The sequence below is a fragment of the Peromyscus leucopus genome, chromosome 12 (genome assembly GCF_004664715.2).
Source record: "Peromyscus leucopus breed LL Stock chromosome 12, UCI_PerLeu_2.1, whole genome shotgun sequence".
In the NCBI taxonomy this organism is placed as follows: domain Eukaryota; kingdom Metazoa; phylum Chordata; class Mammalia; order Rodentia; family Cricetidae; genus Peromyscus; species Peromyscus leucopus.
Window position 1 is genome coordinate 79,348,886 of NC_051073.1, and position 18,066 is coordinate 79,366,951.

The window sequence follows — 18,066 nt, forward strand, 5'->3', positions numbered from 1 at the left end:
GGACATATACATTCAAGGTATTTGGAGAACAGCCTCAGGAAAGACTTCCTTCCCTCAGGTCCATCCGTTTCTCCCCTTTCAGCAGTGGAATCAGATCTCTCCCTTAGCCACATTCAAGGACTAACAGGAATAACAGTCCAGACCACCACATAATAAGTCTTCTGACTTAAGGTAAATTCCACATGAAGACACCACCTAGGTCAGGTGGACCTTAAGTAATAGCTTCACACAATTTAGTTCGGACCCTCCTTCCTTTTTTTTTTTTTTTTGTTTCGGTTTTGTTTTTTGTTTTTGTCCGTCTACCCCCCCCCCCACACACACACACACAGTTTCTCTGTGTAGCTTTGTGCCTTTCCTGGAACTCACTTTGTGGACCAGGCTGACCTTGAACTCAGACATCCACCTGCCTTTGCCTCTCAAGTGCTGGGATTAAAGGTGTGTGCCACGATGCCAGCTTTACATCAGTTTATAGAATAAAACTATTTGTGTAAGCTGGGCAGTGGTGGCGCACGCCTTTAATTCCAGCACTTGGGAGGCAGAGGCAGGCAAATCTCTGTGAGTTTGAGGCCAGCCTGGTCTACAAATCAAGTTCCAGGACAGCCAGGACTGTTACACAGATAAACCCTGTCTCGAAAAACCAAAAACAAACAAACAAAAACCACAAAAACAAACTATTTGTGTAGCATTTAATTGTTATACTATTAAAGCAATCTAGAGATAATCTAAGGTGTACAAGGAGCATAGGAACACAGGTGTACATAGAAAAGTTACATACCAATGATACTCCATTGGTCTATAGACCTTTGGATTTTGATATCCACAGAGTCCTGGAACCAGTTCTCTGAGGGTACCACAAGACAACTATCTATCTATGACTCAATTAGAATTACCAACATATTAACCACTGTATACAGAGGAATTCTGCTAATATTTAAAGTCTATCAATAAATGTTTAGAATTTTTTTTAAATTAAAAAGATAACTCATGTTTCTTGCTAGGTGATATGCTAAGGGCTGAATAGACACCTACAAATGATCAGAGAAATACATCCCCATGTTGGGTTCTTCAGGGTGCTCTGTAGTTCCTGAACATCTTCATTTTCCATGTTTAATTCCCTAGCCAGCTCTTCTAGTCCTCTTTTCCCTAAAACACTCTTCTGCCCTGGGCCTGAGCGAGGAGAGATGAGTAGTGCCATCCTGGCAATAACCCACCCTCTTGCACCAAGCCTTCTCATTTCCCCATTCTCGGGCCTCTGGTCTGTTTTCATGGCCGTGTGGCTCTGCTGGGTAGAGTGCTACACAGACACAGCTGAAGCCCACCTAGTACAGGATCCCCAGACGGACAGACTCAGAATGGAATGCACTTGCCTAGAGCAAACCAACAGGCTGATTTTGCTTAGGTTCAGACCCAAGACTCTGGGGACTGTAGATGTAACCAATCGTCTTATTAAATAAGAAACATAGAACCAATGTAAAAGAGAAAGCCAAGAGGTCAGAGCTCAGAGCTAAAACCTTACCCTTCCTTACACACAGGAGCACCGCAGGAGGAAGGGTGAGATTTTAGCTCTTAGCTCTGACCTCTTGGCTTTCTCTTTTACATTGGTTCTGTGTTTCTTATTTAATAAGACGGTTGGTTACATCAGCAGGGGACACTGAGTCACCAGGTCCACTGCAGGATACAGCACATGGGGGCAAACCACCAGCTGCAACCCCCAAACTTGACCTGCAGACTCATGGCGTTCTGTCAGGTAGAACTTCCTTACAACAGTGCTGCACATTCACACTGCTGCTTGCTCTCCCCCACCTCCCCCTTCTTCCGAGGGACTGAGCAGTGTGTCCCCCTCTGAAGAAGCAGTTGGGCCCTCTCCAGCCCCTTTGCTGACCCCGGTGGGGAGACTGGGTTCCTTCAACAGCCACCCTCTGCCCTTCGGCTCTGGAGTAGCCGGGCCTATTCACTAGACAGGTTACTGGGGCCAGCTGCCTTGCCTTGCCGCCCCAGGGACCTCCCAGGGCCCCCTTGTTGAAGGGATCCACCAGTGTTCATCCTCCTCCTAGTCTTTTCCCATTCCTTCCAACTGTCTCACCAGAAAGTGCGTTTGGGACTTTTTATTTAAGGAAACAAAATGAAAAGAAATCTATAAATATGTATTTTACATATTTTTTAAAAATTTAAAGATTATATGTGTACGAGTGTTTACCTACAGGAGAACCTAGGTTCAATTCTCAGGTCCACAATTCTCAGGTGGTTCACAACTACCCCTAACTCAACTCCAGGAGATCTGATGCCTTTTCCTGGTATCTTCAGGTACCAGGCACAAATGTGGTACAGGCAAATCACTCATAAGGGAGGGAGGAGCGATGGCACACACCTCTAATTCTAGCACTTAGGATTCGAGGTCAGCCTGGTCTACAGAGCGAGTTCCAGGACAGCCAAGGCTTCACAGAGAAACCCTGTCTCACAAAACAAAAAAACACTCATATACATAAATCTAAAAAAAAAAAATTTTGTTGTTTTAAAAAGATCAGTTGCTGTTCTTCCAGAGGACCTGGGTTTGGTTCCTACTATCCACATAGATGCTAAAAACATCTGTAACTCCAGTTCCAGTTCCAAAATCTGATGTCAGCCTCTTCTGCCAGAATGAGGCATGCACATGGTATACATACATACATAATAAAGAAACGAGGGAAGGAGTCATGCACTATGGTACATGTCTGTAGTACCAGGTACTCCAGTAGCTGAGGCCAGACTGTGAATTTAGGCCTGTGTATGGTTAACATAGTAAGACAGGACAGGGAGGAGAGGAGGGGAGGGAGGGGAGGGGAGGGGAGGGGAGGGGAGGGGAAAAAAGAGTGGACAAACACAGCTGGTACACAGGAAAGACGTACACTGTGCTGAAGGTCAGAGGATTCTCAAAGTTGTTCGACATCACACACACATGCCTCGGGGTTGGCCAACTTGTGACGTTTTTCCTAGCAAGGCAATCAGGCCAGGAGAAGGAAGCAGCAGAGAAAGAAAGGGCAAGCTGGACACATGGGTTCACGCCTGGAAGCCCAGTACTCTGGAGGCTGAGGCAGGACTGCCATGAGATTAGCTATCCCGGCTACACACATTCTAGGCCAGACTAGTCTATACTGAGAATGTCTCAAAAAATGGAAAGGGGGAAGGGCTGCTGGAGAGACAGCTCAGGAACTGAGAGCACTGGCTGTCACAGAACACCCAGGTTTGATTCCCGACACCCACCCACACGGCAGCTCACAACCATCTCTAACTCCAGTGTCGGGGGACCCAACACCCTCTTCTGGTCTCCACAGGAACTGCACACGTGTGACATGAAATATAGGCATACAGGGAAAACACTCATACACATAAAAAACCATTTTTAAAAAAAGGGGGGCTGCAGGTGGCCCAGCAGTCACGAGCACTCCTGCAGAGAGCCTGGTTCAAATCACAGGACCGTACATGGCCCGAACCATGCATAATGCCAGTTCCATGGGAGCCGATTCCCTCTTCTGACACCCTCAGGTACTAGACACACACATGGTGTAGTACACATCATATATGCAGGCAAAATGCTCATACTCATAGAAGGAACAAATCTCTTTTTTAAAGTAGAAAAAGAGTCAAGGGCAGAAAGGAGGGCAGGCCAGGGCATTTAGAGCCACTCAGCTTCAGTGCCCAAGGCTCAACGCCAAGGTACCCTCCCCGTTCCATATTTCGCCTCATTACTTGGTATTCTTGCCCTCTTGACCTACCTCCTACCAGCAGCCATCACAGGTACCTGGGGAAGCCCCCTCAGGTATGAGTCTTCTTGTTCAACAAGGCAACTCTCACCTGAAGTTGGCAGGCAGCAACCAGGGTCTCCTGCACATTGTTCAGGCTGAGCTCTAGTTCAGAAGTGTAAATGAAGTGCAGGATTTGGCACATGGCATTGTAAGACACACCGTGGATCAGGACCTCTTCCTGCTCCATCTCCTTCAATCCCCCAGCAAACATTCCTCTGTAAGGCAAAAAGACACAGGCATTGAGAGTGACTCCGTCAGGACTTCAGAGGGGCCACAAAAAGCATTCAGAGGGACTAAGAGCCAGTGGTGGGGTTGGCCGGACGACAGTCTGCATGCCCAACACTGGTGCTCTGTGCCCTGAAAAACAGATAGCAAAGGGGGGTCAGTATAGAGAAGGAGCCTGATCGATTGGGCAGCCGTCCTGGGATCCTCGACTCCCAAACACGGCCCAGGCCCCTCCATGCCCTTCCCGGGAGCAGTGCCTCATGTGCCTGCTCACACCTACCAGTGCAGTTCTCAGGCCAGACAGTACCCGGAGGAAGCTTCGAAAGAATGTGCTAATAGCAAATACGTAACGGCCGAGAGTCACTGCATCTCATGTATTTAATAGAAAGACGAAAAATTAGGGGGACACAGAAGGGGAAAAATCATTCCACATGGGTTCCAGTTTGCCTTTCCTGTTGACAGAGCATCAAGAAGCTTCAATGTAACCAGTAAGGCAAACTTATCTACAGAGGTATTATGTTTTCCTAAGGACATCCCAAACAAGACATTAAAAACAACAAGCAAGCCAGGTGTGGTGGTGCACACCTGATGTGGAATAATCCTTTTGTACACTGTGAAGATCTGTCACTCAGATTGTTTGGTGAAAGGTGGATTGGCCAGTAGCCAGGCAGGAATTATAGGCAGGACAACCAAACTAGGAGAGTGATGGGAAGAAGGACAGAGTCAGGGGGACACCAGCCAGCCACTGAGGGAGCAGAACTTGTAGAAAATGAAGTAACAAGCCATAAGCCATGTGGCAAAGCATAGATAAGAAATATGGGCTAATTTAAATGTAAGAGTTAGGTAGTAACAAGCCTGAGCTATTGACTGAGCATTTATAAATAATATTAAGTTCCTGTGTTGGTTATTTGGGAGCAGGCAATCAGGACAGGAAAACTCTACCTACACACACCTTTAATCCCAGCACTTGGGCAGTAGAGGTGAATGGATCTCTGTGAGTTGGAGGCCAGCCTGGTCTACATAATGAGTTCCAGGACAGCCGGGGCTACATAGAAGAAGCCTATCTCAAAAAAACAAAAACAAATAAATGAATCATGCTTACTTAGGGCAGAATGTTGGAAACCTTGAGTTTAACTATATTAGTACCTCTCTCCCAAAACCTAAACAATGCACCTCATAAAATCATTTTATAATTCCATTTTAAAAAGGAAATTCAAAAAGTAGATGGTAAGCCAGCTCATGTGTTTTTACTTATTTACTTATTTTATGAGAGAGTGCATGTGCACACATGTCATGGTGCATATGGGGAGCTTAGGGGGCAATTTGCAGGAGTCAGTCCTCGCCTTCCACATGTGAGTCCCAGGGTCAAATTCAGGTCTTCAGGCTTTGTGGCAAGGGCCACTGTCTGCAGAACTATCTCTCTGGCCAGATTTTTATTTAATTTTTAAGCTTTACTTAAAATTTAAGGTTTATTTGTTCTTAAACTATTGTAGTAAATTATATCCTCTGAGCTACATCACTTAGCCACAAAAATCAAATATGGTGACTATAAAAAAAATGACACTTAAGCATAACTATACATCTTAAGAAACCCTGTCTTGCTGGGTGGCAGTGGCACACGCCTTTAATCCCAGCACTCAGGAGGCAGAGCCAGGTGGATCTCTGTGAGTTCAAGGCCAGCCTGGGCTACAGAGTGAGTTCCAGGATAGACTCCAAAGTTACACAGAAAAACCCTGTCTCAAAAAACCAAAAAAAAAAAAGAAAGAAAAAAGAAAAAAGAAAAAGAAAGAAAGAAGCCCTGTCTTGCTGGGCGTGGTAGCACACACCTTTAATTCCAGCACTCCAGAGGCAGAGGCAGGGAAACTCTGGTCTCAAAAAACAAAACAAGAAGAACCCTTGTTTGCTCTTCTCTTCTTCCCTAAATGTCCATGACTCAGCCTAACATATGTTCTCTGCTTATCTTAACAAACTCACAGTTGGCTTCACTTTGACTCCTCAAACTTTTCCTGTAGCAGTTGTAACTGGAAGGCGGACCCTAAGGAGAAAGGGAACTAACCGTTCCTGCTGCTGATGGCAGTGCTAGGCTTGGCCCCTGGCTATCACTGACAGTGGCTTGGAGGTAAACCACTAAACTTCTGGCATATACATTAAATTTTTTTTTTCTTGAGATTCTATTTATTTATTTACTTATTTATTTTTTATTTTTTTGAGACAGGGTCTCACTATATAGCTCAATCTGTCCAAGAACTCTCTCTGTAGACCAGGCTGACTTTGAACTCAGAGATCCACCTGCCTGTGCCTCCCAAGTCCTGAGATTAAGGGCAGTTGATACTACCACCCAGAAAGATTGTATCTATTTTTACCTAAGTGTTGCCTGAATGCACATCTTTGTACTATATGGTCCAGTGTCCACTGAGATCCCCTGGGACTGTAGTTACAGACAGTTGTGAGCTACCATAAGGGTGCTAGGAATTGAACCTGGGTCCTCTACAAGAGCAGCCAGTGCCTCCTGACATACAAATTTAATGATGACAAAGGAGGAAGACAGGCAGGTAGCTTGGTAGCAGAGTGCTTACCTAGAATTAGAATGCACAAAGCCCTAGGTGTCATTTCCAGCACAGAAATGGGAAGGAAAGAGGAAGGTTGGGAGGGAGGGAAGTGGGGACAGAGGGAGGATGATAGCTTTTGGATTGGGAAAATACTGAAATAATGAGAAGGAGCTCAAGAGAGTTTGACTTGAAAGTAACTCACTAGAGTGCTTGGAAAGAGCAGGAGCTGGACACTCTCAGGAAGCGAGACTATCTGAAGAAGTCTCAGTAGAAGATGGCTTCACAGATGAGGAGGCAGGCACACAGATTCACGGTTTGGAAGAGCTTTCTGCGCAACACAGCCAACACGAGAGAAGTGATCGAGATGTAAGGTAGGGCAGGCGGAGCCCAGCTGTATCTCCAGGGCAGGACAGAAAGTGTGCTGGAATCTAGTATGGGGAGATGCCGCTGTAGGGGAATTTTTACATAAAGTGCTCTCCCTAGAAAGGAGAGGCTGAAGAATGGGCTGGGAAAAGGCAGAAACCAGTTACACAGGAGGCTCCTGGCTCAGGCAAGGACGGTGATGTCGGAGGACTGCAGCTGCAATGCCAGGGGACAGCTAAGCCTGCTGACAGACTGACTCCAGGAGCTCTGGAGGACATAAGGCCCTTGGTGCGGCAAAGCGGCTGGGCAACTGGAGGAAAATTCAGGAGGAACTAGTTTAAACAAAATAAGTGGGGGATCCTACCATGTTACATTAAGACAGCCAAGCAGAGATGTAACAGGTCTTTCTTTGGACTGCCAGCTCCCGAATGACATGAAGACTTTTTTTTTTTTTAATTATGAAAGCTTGGCCTTAGCTTAGACTTGTTCCCAACTAGCTCTTAAAACTTAAATTGACCCGTTTATATTAATCTATATTTTGCCACATGGCTCGTTACCTCTCCTCAATACTTCTAACTTCCTCTGTGTCTGTCTGGTGAATCTCCTGCCTCCGTTTCTTTCCCAGAGTTCCTAGCTCTCCCTGGAAGTCCCACCTATCCTCTCCAGCCTAGCTATTGGCCATTCAGCTCTTTATTAAACCAATCAGAGTTTAATTGTGCCATAGGCAGGTGAGGAAGGACAGACATTTTCACACAGTGTACAAAAAGACTATTCCAATACAGAGATATTGATTAGGTACCAAAAGGAAAGAGGCAATAACCAGGACCAAACATGCTTTTATTACTGTAAAGAGTCCAAGCCTACTCCCGAGTCTGAAAACCTACCCAAACCCACCAATCCCTGAGCACAAAACTCCACTAATCCCTGGGCTTGGCTTGAAATCTCACAAATCCCCACCCTAGAAATCTCCTCTCTGGAAAGCTCCGCCCCCAAGAAACCTGAGCCTCAGGTTCAGTTCCCCACTGCTTCTCACCTGAGCAGCGGCAGCCGCCCCGTGTGTGTGTCTCTCCTAAGATGTCTGTGTGAGGTTGGCTGTGTACCAGGAGACCTCTCCCTTCAGAGCTGTGACACTCACAGTGACCTTCACCACCGTCGTTACACTAGTGTGTGCTGCTAGGGTAGAATCCAAGCTCTCCTGACAGCTTCCTACTGCTGAACTACACCACCAGCCTTAAGATGAAGACTAAACACCACAACCAGCAACTACCTTACCTTTCACTTGTATTTTAACTAGGTGACTAATACAACTATAGATTTAAAGATGTACTATCTGATAACATAACTCTGCTACAAAGTGTTTCCAGCTAGAAATGGTCAAAGACAGAAGTTGAGATGGCACTAGTAGTTTTTAAAGGTGTCTTCTGCTGGAAGCACAGTCTGAAACATTTATTCATACTGTGTTGTGGCCTTATGTTATTACCATGTGACAATATTGTGAGATTATTAAAAAAAAAAAAGACCTGAGCCAGTTGGGGCGGCACATGCTTGACCCCAGTGCTTTGGAAGCAGTGTGGTCTACATTCCACTTCTAGGCTGGCCAAGGATACACAGTCCCCTGCTGCCGCCTCATTAAACAGACAGATAGACAGACAGAGAGACAGATAGTTAAATAATTGATTAAATCCATAAAAAGCTGTGGTGAAATCCCTCTAACGCTTGTCTCTTAAGGATGGTTTGCACCCTAATCCACCAGGGTCACCCCAGGGGCAGGTGACTGCATTTTACCCCCTTTTATTCCAGACACATCTGGGAAACCAATTCTTACCTCTCACTATCTAGCATAGCAGTTCTCAACCTTCCTAACGCTGCAACCCTTTAGTACAGTTCTTCATGCTGTGGTGACCCCCGCCCAACTAAAATCATTTCCATTGCTACTGTTATGAATCGTATTGTATATCTGTGTTTTCCAATGGCCTTGGTGACCCCTGTGAAAGGGTCATTCCACCCCCACAGAGGGGTCTCCCACAGGTGGAAAACCACGGCTCCAGCAGAACAGCCGGAAGGGAGAGGCTGCTCTTACAAGATTCTCCGAGGCCCATCCCTCACCTTTTAGAAGCAATAAACAAGTACTGAAGAGGAGATTCGGACGGTTGGACTTTCACGTGGAGACCAGTGGAGCAGCCTTAAACTTGTGCAGAGTGCAGGGTTGGCACTGTTGGGAGTGACCACCCATGCTGGGGCAGGCTTCTCTTTGTAAAGTCTCTCAATCATTTAGCCAACTCCAACTCAAGTACATTTAGGTTTATATCACACAATGGATATGGCTCCACCCCTTGTCATACATATCTGATTAATTTCCACAGATGTGGATACTGGGCTGGAAAGTTAACATACACTCACAACTGAACAGTCCTATTCACCGGATCTCCGCCACTCCCCATAGCAGGCCAGGAACCTGGCCCCACACCATCTACAGACATGCTAGGTCTGCCAGCATGAGGAGAAATATTATAAATGGAATAAAGAGATCGTATCACACTGTTAAATACCATTTCAGTAGTCTTTCTGAACAATCTAGAATTTTACTAGTTTTGGACTATAATTATAATCTCTTATAATTATAAGAGACAGGTCTTTTCAGGGGCGAGTTAAACTTTCTTCCATCCTTTCTCGAAGATTTCTGACTTGTAGAAATTTGGCAGGTTTTTGTTTTTGTTTTGTACTGGTAGGGTTTTGTTTTTGTTCTAGTCAAGGTCTTTCTATGCAGCTCCAGCTATGCTGGAACTTTCTATGTAGACCAAGCTGGCCTTGAACTCACAGAGATCCACCTGTCTCTGCCTCCTAAGTCCTGGGTTTTGGCTGAGAATTTGGTTTTTGTTTTGTTTTGTTTAAGACAACTTAAACTATGTAGTCCAGGTTGTCCTCAACCCTGTGAATGCTGGGACTATAAGTGTACATACAGTACCACGTCTAGCTGTCTATTTTAAGTGTCATCAAATTTATCAGTTTCAATTCTTGTCATTGTTTTGTGTCAAATTTAGAATGACTTTTCCCTCTGAGATTATATTAGAAAATACTTCTCCTTATTTTCCTCTAGGTTGTTACTTAAAACTCAGGCTTGGCTGGGCGGTGGTGGCACATGCCTTTAATCCCAGCACTCTGGAGGCAGAGCCAGGCGGATCTTTGTGAATTCGAGTCCAGCCTGGTCTACTGAGTGAGATCCAGGACAGGTTCCAAAGCTACACAGAGAAACCCTGCTGGGGGGTGGGGTAGGGTGGGGGGACGACACTCGGGCTTGAGGGCTGGAGAGACAGTGTAGTGGCAATGATCTGACTCATAAGGACCTGAGTCAGATCTCCAACACACATTAAGAGCTGGCCAACGAGCACAGCCTGCAACCCCAGCGATATGGGTTCGCTGGTCAGGTTCAGTTAGAGACGGTTTCAAAAACTGGAATAGGATGAAGAGCAAAGGAAGAAGTCTGAGAGGTTGACCTTTGGCCTCTACATGGGTGGATACCCACACACACCCGCACACACATCAGTCTGGTGGTGTGGCCCTAACAGAGCACCTGTCTGGCATGTGCCAAGGCTGCTGGGTTTGAACCTTAGCACCGCAAAACAAAACTGTGGATCACTTGGCATTAATGTTTGTATAAGGCATGGAGCAAGGGTCCAACTTTGTTCTTCTGGTGGCAATGGTGCCATCCACTGTCCCTCCCTTGATTTACAATGTCATTTTGTCATGGGCAGAGGTCCTGTGATATTTGTGGTATTTCTGAACCTCGTGCTTCTTCTATATTTCTTTCTCTTTCACAACAGAAGCCATTTCAAATCCTACACACTGATGTCATGGCCAATACAGGACGGGGCTAACCCCCTTTTTTACTGTTGCTCCAACCGTTTTCTGACGGTTGCTTGCTTTTTCTTTTCAAGTTTATAACAAGTTTGTCCAATTTACTCCCAACAAACCCTCCTGGGAACATCATAACACTCAGATTAGTGCAGAGAACTAGCTCTTCACAAGGAACACAGTGGCTCTTTCCTTTCTACATCCAGCTATGCCCGTGTTCTCTTCCAAAGTCCCAGAGACTAAGCACAAGGCAGCTTATTCCCAGATATCCCATGTCCAGCCGGCCTCTGGCCGTCTCTCTGCACTCTGTAGTCTGGACTTTGCAGAGCTGCTGCTGCTGCTGCTGCTGCTAACTCCCCTTGCGGACTCCTCTGCCCAGACCTCCAAGGTGCTGGTAAGAGCAGAAATGGCAGGTCCCTGAGCAGTGTGGGCATGGCTCACACACCCACAACCCAGCTGTCCAGAAGCAGAAGCTGGAGAAAAGCTGCCAGGTTTAAGCTAGCCTAATCCATAAAGGGAGTTCTAGCCGACCTCTTAGACGGCATTTTAATGGGGTGAGGAGTAAAGTGAAATAAAGTCTTGAAAGCAGGTATGTAAATATAAAGAGATGGAAAGCAATGTGGCAAAATGTTGGTAATTATCATGTTCATCACACACTATTCTTTCAACTTCCACAGCTTTAAGTCCACAGTAAAATAAAAAGGAAACACACACACACACACACACACACACACACACACACACACACACACACACACACAAAGCTGGGTGTGGTGGGGAGGCAGAGGCAGGCAGATATCTGAGTTGGAGGCCAGCCTAGTCTACAGAATGAGATCTAGGACAGCCAGAGTAACATGGAGAAACCCTGTCTTGAAAACCAAAACCAAACAAAACCAAAAAACCCCCACAACATTTAAGTCTAGCCAGTCATGATCCAGGTTTGAAAAATGAGAATAGGTCCAGCAGAGAGTCAAACTGAAAGACGAACTCTGAAGACCTCTTCTGTGCTAGGCTGGTTGAGAGCTTTGAAGGAAGGAGAAGACCCAGCCACCTCCAGTGCCAGGGACCCCACTTGGGAAAGGTAGGCCTGCCTGTGATCGCCCTGCAGAAACAGTTACAGGGGAGGGATGCATAAGGGCCTCCTTCCTTGAGGGTCTGGGCAGTTAGTCGATGGTTACTGAGGGAGGGAAAGACAGTTTTTCTTCCTTTCTTTTTTTTGGTGACATTTTCTTAAGTGGTATAGTCACCAGTAAGGTACTCATGTCACTAAAATACCTCACCCAACTCTCCTGCAAGAGACCCTAAAACACTCAGTGGTCACCAAAAACAAACAAAACAAAAATGTAGGAGGACTAGGAGGGAAGAAGAAAGAGGTCACTGGGAGGGAACAAGAGAGAATTAAGGTGACTGTGATCAAAGCACAATCTATACATGTATGAGAGTGTCATAATGAAACCCATTAACAAAAACATTGAGTAAACATAGGTAGCTTACCTGAAGTAATCACACGATGCAGCTAGCAGAATTCGATGAGCCTCAATGTGTCTCCCCTCTACCACCAGGACAACATCAAAGAGGATCCCACTGTCTCGCAAAGCAAGCAGGCCCCGGAGCAGGGCCTGGGAGTGCTGGCTGCTTCGATAGGTGTTGTTGACGCAGTGGGAGTGGGCGGGCTGTGCTGGCAGCTTGCACAGCTGGGCAAACTCCTGCTCCTCCGCCATCCTGACAGCCACGGCAGCCTCACCACTGCAGTCAGCTGCAAGACAAGGGAGCAGGGAATGGGCGGGTGGGAAGCTGGCATGATGTCCCAGGCCAAGGGCACTGCCCTGTGGCACCCGCCTCGGTGACTTCCCTGCGGTCCCAAAGCCTGCTCCTCCCAGCCGCGGTCCACTTGGTTTTCTGTCTTATACCTGGTCTCTTCACCCACACGGCCTTCATCCTATGTGCCTCCCTCAGCACTGCAGGAAAACTGAAGTGTTCTGAGGCTGGCATGACAACTCACAAATGGAATCCCGGCTACGTGAAGATCACAAACTCAAGGGCAGAAAGTTTAGAGACCCGTCTCAAAACAGAATTAAAAAGAGGGCAGGGGTGTAGTTCAGTAAAGCACTGGACAGAGAAGAGTTCTGGGAGAAGACTTGAGACAGGATAGAAAGACAGGGAAAATAAAGAGAACATGGGAGAAAAAGCAGCCTCTCACCCCACAATCGGGTTTACTTTTCTGGCTGAGAGTTAAGAAATTCAATGTAAGCCGGGCGGTGGTGGCGCACGCCTTTAATCCCAGCACTCAGGAGGAGGCAGAGGCAGGCAGATCTCTGTGAGTTCGAGGCCAGCCTGGGCTACCAAGTGAGTTCCAGGAAAGGCGCAAAGCTACACAGAGAAACCCTGTCTCGAAAAACAAAAACAAAAAAAAAAAAAGACATTCAATGAAACTGATAAGGCACCAAAAGATGGCCTACAACAATAGCCCTTTCCTGAGAAACATCTCAAACAAGAACACTAAAACAAGCCAGACTCGGTGACTCAGCCTTTAATCCCAGCACTCTGAGTTTGAGGCCAGCCTAGTCTACATAGCAAACAAGTTCCAGGCCAGCCAAAGCTATACAGTGAGATCCTGTTTCAACAGCAAAAGTGCTGAAACAGCAAAAAAAAAAAAACAACTTTGCTTAAGGCCACACCTATGTGACCTCCCAAAAGCCAAACAATGCACCTCATTAACACTTTGTTTACCGTTATTAGTTCTTCCTTATCCCTAAAGCCTAACAATGCACCTCATTAACACTTTACAATTTCACAATTGTTTTGGTTTTTCCAAGACAGGGTTTCTCTGTGTAGCTCTGAATGTCCTAGAACTCACTGTGTAGACCAGGCTGGCCTCCAAATCAGAGATCCACCTGCTCCACCGCCTGGCTCAAAAGGAAAATCTTTAAGAAAAGTAATAAGTAGGCGTTGGAGAGATGGCTCAGTGATCACAAGCACTGGCTACTGGTCTTCTAGAGGATTCGAGTTCAACTTCTGGGACCCACATGGTGCCTTATGTTGTTTGCAACCCTAGCTACAGAGGATCCAATGCCCTCTTCAGGCTTCCACAGGCACCAGGCATGCATGTGGTGCAGACATACATGCAGGCAAAACATCTTACACATAAAATAAAAATAAATCTTAGGCAGGCGGATCTCTGTGAGTTCAAGGCCAGCCTGGTCTATAGAGGGAGTTCTAAGACAGCCAGGGCTACACAGAGAAACCCTGTCTTGAAAAAAAAAATCTTTGGGGGAGGGGGCAGGACTAGAGCGATAGTTCAGTGGTTAAGAGCATGTTCTGCTCTCTTCCACAGGACCAGAGTTCAATTCCCATCACTCCTGTCAAGCAGCTCACAACTGCCTCAGAGGGATCTAAGGTCTATTTCCTGTGGTGTCTGCACTCACGTGCACAGACGTAAACACACACACATATAATTAGTACATATCATTATCTGCAAAGGGAGTCTGAGGCTAACTTGAGCTATGTAACAAAACAAAACAAACCCCCCAAACAATAACTAAATATTACCTTACAATACTGGGTGTGGTGGCCCACACCTTCAATCCCAGCACTCAGGAGGAGGCAGAGGCAGGCAGATCTCTGTGAGTTCCAGGCCAGCCTGGTCTACATAGTGAGATCTAGGACAGCTAGGGCTATGTAGAGGCGACCCTGTCTCAAAAAACAAAAAAAAAAAAAGATTATCTTCTAATAATTTGGCCAGTATGCTCAAAACTGCAAAACAATTTTAACAGGAACCATAAAACCTAAGAAAGCGGGTGTGTGTGTGTGTGTGTGTGTGTGTGTGTATGTATGTATGTATGTATGTATGTATGTGGTGTGCACGCCTTTAATCCCAGCACTCAGGAGGCAGAGGCAGGTGGATCTCTGTGAGCTCGAGGCCAGCCTGGGCTACAGAGTGAGTTCCAGGACAGGCTCCAAAGCTACACAGAGAAACCCTGTCTCGAAAAACAAAAAAACCTATAAATAAATATTAGAAATATAATAAATATATATAATATATAATAAATAAATATAAAAAACAAATATCCCTTTGCCAACACACACACACACACACACACACACACCAGCAACAATAAATGAGTAAAGCGTAAAGATTTATTTTTATTTTTGTGCACTATGTATGTGTGAGCCCTCAGAGGTCAGAAGGTGTCGGCTCCTCTGGAAGGCAGTTTGTGAGCCATCGGCTGAGGTGCTGGGAGCAGACTCCGGTCTTCTGTAAGTACACAACTACTGAGCCATTTCACCAGCCCCAAATATGTCTACTGTAAAGTAAAAACAGGGGCTAACACGAAACTAGCCCAGAAAGGCTCCTTACGACAGAAGGGGCACAGCCTCCCCACCACCCACCTCCTCTTCTGGACCTCTGCAGCCTCCCATCACACATGCTCACGTCTGCTCCATCTGGATCCTGGCTGCAGGACTCTATTGGCTTATCCACACTTTCTTTCTGCCCTGAACTGGGTGCTTTCTCACAAGGCCCTAGAGAGGGTTAGAGCTGTGTGTCCCACCATCCATCTCTCCAGCCTGGAAACTCTGCCCCACAAGGCCTCCTCGATGACCTCTTCCTTTCCTTAGATCCATCCATCTCCCCAGGACATGAGAATCCCTTCCAGCTGGTCTGTTTTTGTCAATCGTAGACTACATTTTCTATCTGAAACCTCTTAGCCTCAATAACTGCCCCCTCCCCTCTAGTCAGGGTTTCTCTGTATAGCACCACCACCGCCCAGCCTCTCTTCCTTTTTAAGCCTATGCTTTCTAAGCTCCTTTGGTCTTGACTCTTCTCCTGGATCTTGCATAGCCATTCCCTTATTCTTCCATGGTCACAGTTTGGAGTCAGAGCATAGGAATGTTGTTCCAGCAGATTTCCCTCTCACCTCATTCTCTCCAGACTCTTCTGTCAGGAGGACAGGAGACCAAAAATGCACCTATGACACCCAGCATAATCCGCATAGGACCAGGTTTGTCTCTCATAATCCTATTCTGGCCATGACCACGCTGATCACATCTACCTGGCACCTTCTTATATTCTCAACAAACATGCTCTGCTGGTGAACTTGTCTTCTCTACCCTTGACAGCCTGTCTCACAAGCATCTCAGGGCTAGTTAGTTCCCATGGCTACACGTATCAGATTCTGGGTACTTGGCTGCTATCTCCAAACCTCAGCTTCCTCACCACAACAAATTATGGAGTCGGGAGGTCTTCCTCATCTGTGGATGACTATGAGGACTAATTCCCTTAATAGACACCGACTCGCGCCGAACCACGTGTGCGGGGATGGGGTCCCACAGCTGTGAGCTGAGCAGCCCATCCGCCCTCGAGGAAAGGGATGGAGATCATCTACTTCCTAAACAGCCACCACAAGAACAAGTGCAGTAAAATAGGATGACTACTCCCCTGGGCAAAGTACATTGGCTAAGACCAATAAAAGGAATTCAGCATAACACCCAAGGTCTCTGGTATAGTCAGACACAATGGCACAAGCCTGACTCCAGCACTCAGGAGTACTGATAAGAGAGGACAAGTTTGAAGCCAGCCTGGAATATGTAGAGACTTGTCATAAACAAATAATGCAAGAAGTTAGAGCTAGGGTTAGAGAAAAGGTTCAGAACAACTCAGGGCGCACACTATTCTCGCAGAGAACTGGAGTTTGGTTCCCAGCACTCTATCAGGTGGCTCAGTTCCAGGGGTCCGGACGCCCTCTGCTGGCATCCAGAGCACCTTCACTCAGGCACACATACACAGACACTTTTTTTCCTTAAAGACAGAACATGGAGACTCTGGTGACCGCAAATCTATAATATTCTTCCTGCTTTCCATTAGCTTCTGTTTATAACTTCATGCCCCTCCTAGAGTCCACCCTGCAAACATGTTTTACTTAAGGGATCCTATTGGATCCTGTCAAGACATCTGGTTTTCCTCCCGTTGTTTGCTATTGAAAACAGTTGGGCACTGAAAATTATTTTAGAGGAATCTTCAACTTATCGTTTACTGAAAAGGCATCCTCGACCCACCCACCCCAATCTTCAGCAGTAAGTACAACGCAAGATGTGCAACAAAAGAAAAACCAGCAGCTTGGAAAGCGCAGAGGAGGGAGCGGGTCCTCATTTCCAAGGAGGGAGTCTCCAAGGGGTGCTGACGTGCCCCGTGGCTTGTTTCCCGAGGCGCTGACTAGGAGCATCTCGGAGCTCCGCCTGACCCTTGGAAGCAGCCGCGGGCAGACCGTGGCCCCGTCGCGCCCCGCCCGGTCTGTTCGTTCGGCCTGGCAGGATCCAAAATGATCTAAACTAGTACAACCCGGTGATTCTGCACTGACAGCGCGAACTCTTGGGCTTCTCTCGGCAACCGCAGCCGCGGGCGCGAGTCTGAGGTCACGCCAGGCGCGGCAGCCAGGCCCGCCCTGGCGCCTGTTGCAATCCCTGCTCGCGTAGCCTCGAGGGTCGGGGACTGGCCGGAGGCCACACTCGGACCCGCGGCCCGCGACACAGCCTGGCCGACCGGGCTGAGACGGCCGCGGCCCGCCTCATCCGCGCGAAGGCCTCGGCCGCCCGCACCACGGCAGCAAGCTCGCGCCGGAGGCCCGGGGTCGCCCGGCCGAGCCCCCGCCACGTCAGGCAGTCGCCCGCGCCCGCCCCGGACGCCCGCGGCACTTGGCCCGGCTCCCGCCCCCGCCCCCGCTCCCTGCCCCGCCGCCCCCGCTCCCTTCCCCGCGTGCAGCGCGAGCTCGGCCACGCAGGCCGGCCGGGCCCACTCGGTACACGCCTCGCAGCTGACCTGGTGCTGCCGCAAGCCGAGGCCGCTCTCGCAGCAGGCGGGAGGCCGGAGGCGGGGGCGGAGCCTCACCGTCACGTGGGACACCGCGCAGGCGCAAGTGGACGTACGGGGGGGGGGGCGCCGGCGGGGCGGGGCGAGGCTGGAGGGCCGGCCGGCCAGGGGTGGTCTGCTGCGGTGTCGCTGGGTGCCTTTTGGAGGTGCAAATCTGTGCCCTTCTTTTTCCCTTTCTCCTTGCCTCGTTCTCACCCTCACTCGTTCTCTCATTCATGCTTCTTCGCTCGCTTGCCTCTTCACACCCATTCATTTACCATCTCACTCATTGCCTCCTTGCACTCACTCCCGTTTCCAAGCATTCATTTACTCATCCTTTACTGTCCTTACCTCATTCATTCCTCCTTCCATCCACTTCCCCCTTCCCACCGTCACTGTTTCCTCGTCCTCCCCGCATTACTTCATTCACTTCTTCATCACTTATTCACTT

General features: G+C 47.7%; 1 protein-coding gene across 2 annotated transcripts in view; it reads right to left on the minus strand.

Annotated features, from left to right (window-relative positions):
* The window catches only part of Klhl22 (kelch like family member 22), a 42,190-nt gene extending 24,529 nt beyond the window's left edge, over positions 1–17,661 (minus strand). Inside the window, exons 1-3 of one of the 2 annotated variants that reach the window (XM_028860354.2) lie at positions 17,586–17,661; positions 12,266–12,527; positions 3,832–3,997 (exon numbers count right to left, since the gene is read on the minus strand). In XM_028860354.2, coding sequence (XP_028716187.1) covers positions 3,832–3,997; positions 12,266–12,492 — 393 coding nt within the window. In that variant the 5' untranslated portion in view covers positions 12,493–12,527; positions 17,586–17,661. Of the gene's footprint in view, positions 1–3,831; positions 3,998–12,265; positions 12,528–12,681; positions 13,067–17,585 lie in introns of those variants that run through there. The other variant, XM_037209944.1, reaches the window with a different exon arrangement.
* Between the last annotated feature and the right edge of the window lie 405 nt (positions 17,662–18,066).